This window comes from Mus caroli, chromosome 7, assembly GCF_900094665.2.
Source record: "Mus caroli chromosome 7, CAROLI_EIJ_v1.1, whole genome shotgun sequence".
NCBI classification, from domain to species: Eukaryota; Metazoa; Chordata; class Mammalia; order Rodentia; family Muridae; genus Mus; species Mus caroli.
This window is the reverse complement of record NC_034576.1, coordinates 3,347,989-3,356,125: the sequence shown is the minus strand read 5'-3', so window position 1 is coordinate 3,356,125 and position 8,137 is coordinate 3,347,989. Positions and strand designations below refer to the sequence as shown.

Here is an 8,137-nt window from a genome sequence, read left to right as displayed (position 1 = left end):
GGTGCTGGTCCGGCCGGATGAGGCCTGTGGCCCTACTCAGGCCGGTTTCTGCTTCCCTAACTAATGCAGTCTCAGGTCTCGCGCGCAATTGGTTTCCTTTTTTTTCTTTTTTAAACATTCATAATCTGCCTTATGTATCATGTTTAAGAAAAATGATCCTGGCACCTGTCCACTGTTAAAGAAATGTGAGGTAGGAATGTTGTGGTGCATGCTGTCTCATGCAGTGTTGACTGCTAAGACAAAGAAGGTCCAGGTGACTTAGGCTTACCTTTGTAGTGCTGAAGTCTGGAAGTCCCGGTCTGGGGTGTTGTGTCCGGCCAGCAGATCACAGCCTGGGTTCTAGGCTGGAAAGGCATTTTGGAAACCTGGAAGAGAAGAGGGGCTAGGTGGCAAGAGAAAGAATTGCAGCTAAGACAGCATTCTGATCAAAGCTCAATTTTACTTTTTCAGACACTCAGTTATAATTAAAGGGGGAGGGAACCCGATTTCCCGCCAAACAATCTCGGGATCCAGTAGCAGAATGAACACGTGTGTGGCTTCAAGCAGCAAAGCGACAGGGTCCAGCAGTAGGCGTGGCAGAACGAATGAGCAGGAAACTCCACCCTTGAGCAAGCAGGTTCCAGGCTGGGGAAAGGGAGACCACATCTCCTCCCATTTGTTAACAAAAAATAAAAAAAAAGAAAAGGCTGGCCTGAGGCAGAAAAATTATCTATGCTCAATAGTGCTGTCTGAGTTCTTAGGGCTAAAGAAAAAACCTGTATCCGTGGGATTCCCTAACTTTTCTAATGGTAAACTGTATCTGGCAAGGACTGTCTTTATTATTCTAGTAAACCACTAACAGAATAGTGCTGAGCTGTAGGCTCTGACTTTATAATGCTAATTAGTGCTGAATAGGTAACTTCCTGGTTGCGTTTTAAGTAGGGTGTTGGAACCCTGGCTAAGTTTGACTGAACAAATTTGAAATACGCTTTATTAAGAATAACACTGAGTTGATATTCCTCTGCAATTTTTTGAATGACAGGCAGGGAAACAGGGAGAAGGGGTAAGACCAGCTCCTTAGTACAAGGCCAATTGGCTTTTTATTTGGGTGGGAGGCAGTGAAGGGCTTACCCTTTCGACAGTACAATTTCCAACCTCTCTTACCTTTGTAGTGCTGAAGTCTGGAAGTCCAGGTCTGGGGTACAAGCATGACTGAGCCCTAGAGAGAGCCTTCTTTTGGATTGTAGAAATCAGTTTCTTCTGTGTACGCTTACATGATGTAAATAGATCTACATAGATCTCTGGTCTTTTATTAAAACAATGATCCCATTCAAGAGGGGTTCATTCTCATGACATAAATGACCTCTCCGGGGCCCTACTTTCAAGTGCCATTATATTAGGGATTGATCAGAAATGATACCAGCATTAAGTTAATAACAGAAGTAGAACATCATGAACTCCCATAGACTTCTGGTAGAAGTACTTAGGAGAAGATAATCATTAGACAATATCCACTAGAATTGTGCAAATATGAGTATCCAAACAACTGTAGTCCCAGATATAGACAGGAGAGAAATGTGCACTGTATTCAGAGTGCCTCAAACTGAGGTCTAGCCAAATGCCAACTAGTGACAAAATAGTGAAGTATATATTTGGAATATTTGTATTAAGAAATATTATAAATGATGCAAATGAGAGAGCCATGATACAAAATAATGTGGGTGAATGTCACACAAAGATCATTAAGTGCAAAAAGGCCAGGTCCTAGAGAGCGAATATTGTATCTGCATTTAAGATGGCTAAGAGAAGACAAAACTAATAGTTAGAAGCCAAGGTTTGGGCAGGGAGATGGCTCAGCAGGGAAGGGCACATGTCACCAAGCCTGACAGACTGCACTGGTTGGATCCTAGAATCCACATGGTGAAAGGAGAGAGCTTCTAACTCCCACATGCAAACTGTGGCACCCTGTACCCCCCTACATGTGTTCCAAGACTGTGAAGACAACGAAGAGGAAGAAAATGGAAGAGGGCTGGGGTAGAAATGATTGCTTACCTGCTTCTGCTCTTAACCTGGAGGCTACAGGCATGGATGGATATGTTTGGTCTGTGAGCACCAAACAAGCAAATATTTTGTATTTTATACTTTTTGTACATATGTTATTCTCTAATTATTGGTAAGCGTTTTTCATTAAAACAAAACCAGACATGAAACATGATTCTGTTCTAAATCTCCTTCATGGAGCTGGAGAAATGTCTCTGTGGTTAAGAATGTTTACTGTTCTTGCAAGGACCAGGAACCAATCAGTTCCTAGGACCCATGTCAGGCAGGTCAACTACCTGTAACTCTAGGTCCAAGATATCTGGTGCCCTTTTGTGGCCCACACAAGCATCTGCATTCACATGCATATACTTACATAAACACACACACATACATTTTAAAAATATTTTTAAACTTTTAAATCTCTTTCAGGGAAGAAGACGGGGGATAATTCCACAAAGACAGAAATCTGGAAGCCAGACAATTCTAAGACAACATCACTGGAGAAGCAGAAGAAGGCAGATCAAGGCCATGGTTCCCAGAGTTTGAGAGCAGAAAAGACCTCAAAAAGTGATGACAGGGCATCTCAAAATAAGGAGAAATGTGCCTCAACTTCGACTACAGAAGCAAGCAAAACCAGCATACTGGGCAATAAGGAGAATGATTCTGCAATTCCGGGCACATCTTCGGGTCAAACATCAGCAGCAACTACAACACCACAGAGTGCTCCTTCAGAAAAGCCGACCTCGGAGAAAGATGTTGAGGGAAAACCACAAAACATGAGGAGCAGTTCCACAAATCCAAAGCGCAAGCCTGCCCGACAAGGTAAAAACCACTTTAAATGCAAGGAATGCGGGAAAACCTTCAACCAGACCCTCCACCTTGTGGAACATGAGCGAATTCACACAGGAGAGAAACCCCACAAGTGTGACACGTGCGGCAAATCTTTCCGGCACCTCTCATACTTCCTCACGCACTACCGAATTCACACGGGAGTGAGACCCTACAAGTGTAAGGAGTGTGGCAAAGCCTTCAACAGCAGCTCCACTCTCAACAATCACTGCAGGATCCACTCAGGGGAGAAACCCTTCAAATGTGACGAGTGCGGGAAAACCTTCAAGCAGAGCACAAAGCTCACCCGTCACCAACGGATTCATACCGGGGAGAAGCCCTACAAGTGTGGAGAGTGTAACAAGTGCTTCGGCCGCAGCTCATCCCTGAGGGAGCACAAGAGGATCCATACGGGAGAGAAGCCGTACTGCTGTCAGGTGTGTGGGAAAACCTTCAGGGTCAACTCACATCTTTCGGAGCATCAGCGGCTCCATTTAAAGGTGAAGCCTTACAAGTGTGATAAGTGCGGGAAACACTTCCGAAACAGCTCGTACTTGACGGAGCACAAGCAGATCCATGTACCTGGGGCCCGAGTGGACTGCCCTGAATGTGGGAAAGTCTTCGCTTGCAAAATAGCCCTTCTCAAGCACCAGAAGAGACACGAGGCAAACTCCAGGTACCGGTGCAAGGGATGTGGAAAGACTTTTAGATGTAAGTCAAGCATCCAAAGGCATGAGAGGCTGCACGCTGGGGAGAAACCTTTCGTGTGCACTAAGTGTGACAAAGGTTTCACTGACAAAACTACATTGAATAATCACTTGAAAATCCACTCTGGAGATAGGCCAGATCCATGTGCCCAGTGCGGGAGAACCTTTAAAAAACTGGCTACCCTGCTGATTCACCAGAAAAAGCATATTAAAAAGAAGCCCACAGATGTATAAAAGACCTTTAGCCAGAACTCACATTTGGGTCTTTGGGACAAAGTCAAAGCAAGAGAAATGATACACATGAACAGTTCCTTCATTTCTAAGTAGCTGTTTCTCAGTAAGCCAGTAGTTTTCTAGAAATGACTGTTTTTGTAACCCTTCCCGGACTTGGAGCATTTGTGCAATATGAACAAACATTTTTGTTGTTGTTGTTACTATTCCAACAGACAGGTACTACTATCAACTGCATCTGTGGATAGAGGCAAAGGATGATGTCAAACGTCCTACAGTGTACTAAACAGACTCCCTTGCCTTCCAATAACTAAGGAAGATCTGGTTGGCATGCAAATTTGAGGAATTCAGGTGGACTTTTCTCTGCCAGCCACTACAGTAACCACTAATGAGACATGGCCGTTTAAATATCAACGTGTGGAAAACATTTAAATGTAAACACTTGGATGAATCATTGACATTCCCAGTCTTCATTGGCTAGTGAGCCTCACTACAGCTAACATTTTCAACACCATGGAAGATTCTGTTTAGAACTGATGTGAATGATCAATAATCCCTTCATGGGGTGACTCCAAGGAAGATAGGACACAGCTTTGTGAAACTGAATTGATCTGTGCTTTTTTTAAAAGTAATTTCTTTTTAACAGCATAATGTAGCATTTTGTAAGGTTTGTGAATGTGCTGGAGCCTGTGATGTTTGGAGCACTTTCAGAACTCTGACTGGCCAGTGCCCACCCGCAGGACTCCTACCCCTACATGTTCGGTGGGTTACTAATAATGTCTTTGATAACTGTGAGCATTTGTTGATCACTATCTACCTATCAAGCATGGTGCTGAACTCTTTATGTGAATTATCAGAGCTAATTTTCACCATATTCCTATTGAGATAAGAACTGTTATGTACCTAATTTCTGTTGAGAAAATCAAGGCTTTTCTTTAAGTGTGTTCTCCTCCTCCTCCTCCTTTTCCTTCTTCTCCTTTCTCTTCTTCTTTGATTATTCCTATTCGTATTCTTCCCAAAGGACTCCTAGCTCCATTGTGCTTTGGGCAGAATGATCAGTAGGTAACTAACAGTATCACTGACGCATTTGAGTGTTTATTGATGTCTTTCTACCTATCAAATATGGTGCCAAAATCTTTACATGAACTATATCAGTTAATGAATTCTATCAATCATATGAAATAAGTATTATGTACCTAATTTTCATTTTATTTCCTTTTATTTCCCTTTACTTTTTGAGGCAGAGTCTCACTGTGTAGCCCAGACTAGCCTCAAACTTGTGACATTCTTCCTGCCCCGGCTTTTTCAGAGCTGGGATGACAGGTGTGAGCCACCATGCCCAGCTGAGCTGCTTTGTAAGGATGGGTTATTTACAAGTTTGCACTTAAAGACTACATTGCTATTTTTTATGTTGCACTCTTTCAAATAGATAAGATTTATTATATGTTAGCATAAAATATGTTTTTAAATTTGTGTGTGTGTATGTGTGTGTGTGTGTGTTTGTATTTTTGTTTAAACAGCTCCTGACCACAGAAAGCAGGAGCTGGGACAGAGGTCAGTAAATCATGGAGTGTACAGAATTAGGTGGATCTAGCCACAGCTACTTGGAAGGTTTTGGTATGTACCACACAGACTCATTTATGAATTTATTGTCCAATGGTTGTTTGGAGGCATGCAGAGTCATCATTGAGTTATTGGAACAGAGGCCACGCATCTCATGAAGCTGAAGATATTTTTCCTGTGATTCTTGATGGAAAACATTGGTTGGCCAACTCTGAGTGCCAAGTGAGCAGGAATGGATTGAGACCCCCACCTCCATGGTGCCTAGGGCAGAATGCTTAATGGGTCACTAATGACATCACTGATAACTGTGAGCATCTCCTTATCAAGTGTGGTGCTGAACTCTGTATATGAATTAGCAGAGCGAATTCTCACTGGAGTCCTATGAGATGAGATCTGTTATGTACTGAGTTTTCTGTTCAGAAAACCAAGGCTTTTCTTTAAGAGTAGCTTTCTCCCTTCTCTTCTCCTATCCATTATTATATATTTTATTATTCTCTTTTAACTTACAGGACTCCTACCTCCATTGTGCCTCGGGCAGAATGACCAGTAGGTTACTAACAGTATCACTGATGCATTTGAGTGTTTATTGATGTCTTTCTACCTATCAAATGTGGTGCTGGGATCTTTACATGAGCTACATCAGCTAATCAATCCTACAAGTTCAAATGAAATAGCAAGGATTAAGTACCTAGGTTTTTTTTTTTTTTTTTTTGAGGCAGAGTCTCACTGTGTAGCCCAGACTAGCCTCAAACTTGTGACATTCTTCCTGCCCCAACTTTTCCAGAGTTGGGGTGACAGGTGTGAGCCACCATGCCCAGCTGAGCTGCTTTGTAAGGATGAGTTATTTACAAGTTTGCACTAAAAGCAAGGACTGCATTGCTGTTTTTATATTGCACTCTTTCAAATAGATAAGATTTTATTATATATTTGCATTAAAATGTGCCTTAAATTATATATATAGTCATATATATATATACACACACATACGCATATATATATATATATATATATATATATATATATATATATATATGATCTTGTATTTCTGTTGTCTCCTGACAACAGAAAGCAGAAGCTGAGATAGAGCTCAGTAAATCATGGACCATACAGACCTAGGTGAATCTAGCCACAGCCTGCTGGAAAAAGAGTTTTGGTACACTCCACATAGACTTGTTTATGGATTGTCTATCCAGCGGTTGCTTTGGGGCTTACAAAGACAGTATCAAAGTATTGGAACAGAGAGCCAGCATCTTCTGCAGCGGAAAAGACTGTATGGCCAGTGGAAAGTTGGCTAGCCACCTCTTAATGGCTGAGGAACTGCAGTAAATTATGGAGGAAGTGTTTCAGAAAAAAGCAAAGGAAGGCTGACTCTAAGGTGGCATCGCTGGAACTCTTGCACCGTCTCTCTCCGTGTCAATGATATACGGTACAACAATCCAGTACAGACCACTTGTGTGTGTTTGTGTGCATGACCATGTCTCTGCATATTGGAAGACAAGTTTTTGAGCTGTGGAGACTGTTCAGTGGTTAAAGCCCTTGCCAGGAAAGTGTGAAGACTCAAGTTCCAGTCTCCAGAATCCATGTACAGGTGGGTATAATTCCAGGCTCCAAAGAAAAAGGAGATGGAATCTCCAGAGCAAGCTAGCTCAGGAGACTAGCTACATCAGAGAGTTCTGGATTTGATTGAGAGACCTTGCTTCAATGCACAAGGTGGAAGAGTAACAACATGATTCCTGACATCAATGTTGGACCTCTGTTTGCATTCTCTCTCCCACGTATATGTGTATATACATATGTAGACACACACATGCACACATGTGCACACATATACACATGTGCAGGAAAAGGGAAAAAGCCCAAATTAAGTAAAATGGGCAAGTTCCCATGAACAGCACTTACCTGTATTAAATGTAAGTTCTAACCTGCTCTCACTTAAAAGTGCCAGTGACTACACTCTCAACCGATTTTGTTCAGATCTCAGAACATCACCATCCACAGTTCACAAAGCTCTGGCAGGTAACAGGGCGGCAGGTGATAAGACCAGAGTCGTTTACTGCCTTCTTTGCAAGACCCTCAGCCATGCTTGAAGGGCTTATCAGAAGACAGATATATGGTGGCTTGCCCCACTGTACTAGCCAAGCCTATGGCCTTCTGTGTGTTCCAAATGCAGCCAATGGACTTGGGAGCAGGGGTAGAGTGATCCTAGGCTCTCTGTCTTGTATTTATATCTTATTCAGGACAATTTTTTTCTACCCTTTGCTCTGTGAAGATTAGAGGGCACACAGATATCTACACATGAGAGTAAAAAAGCCACAGATGAAGAAATCCCAGGACTCTGTTTGGAGCTATCTCTGGTGATGTGGCTACCTAACTCTTGAAAGGATCACAGGAGTGGGACCAGGAAGTTCTATGTGGGGAGATGGTTCCATGTGGCCTGTTACTTTTATAGTGGTTGTTTTATGACTATGAAATATTTGTATGTGAATGGAACTGACTATGTGGGGTAGCTTCCTCTCTTAAGAGAAAAAAGATACTTTTTGTTTCCTGGAATCCTTTTGGTTGCAAACAAGAATCCAGCTCACACAAGCTGAAATGAAGAGCAAAACAGCAAAAGAAAACTCTGGACATGTGTGTCTGGGAGGGCTCCTTGAATGAAGGGTTTGTGATAGCGATGAACCTCCATCAGAATCAAGAACTTGATACAGCCAAGACATCTCTGGAGCTCTGTGTATTTCTCTGCATCATCCTTCTTTCAATAGACTGGAGCATTCTCCATAATGAGGAAAGGT

At 42.4% G+C, this 8,137-nt stretch overlaps 1 protein-coding gene across 2 annotated transcripts in view; it reads left to right on the top strand.

The window, feature by feature from the left end:
* The window catches only part of LOC110297640 (zinc finger protein 883-like), a 21,652-nt gene extending 16,394 nt beyond the window's left edge, over positions 1-5,258 (top strand). The window contains exon 8 of one of the 2 annotated variants that reach the window (XM_021166526.1): positions 2,449-5,258. In XM_021166526.1, the coding sequence (XP_021022185.1) occupies positions 2,449-3,788 (1,340 nt within the window). In that variant the 3' untranslated portion in view covers positions 3,789-5,258. The remainder of the gene's footprint in view (positions 1-2,448) is intronic. The other variant, XM_021166527.1, reaches the window with a different exon arrangement.
* The last annotated feature ends 2,879 nt before the right edge of the window (positions 5,259-8,137 follow it).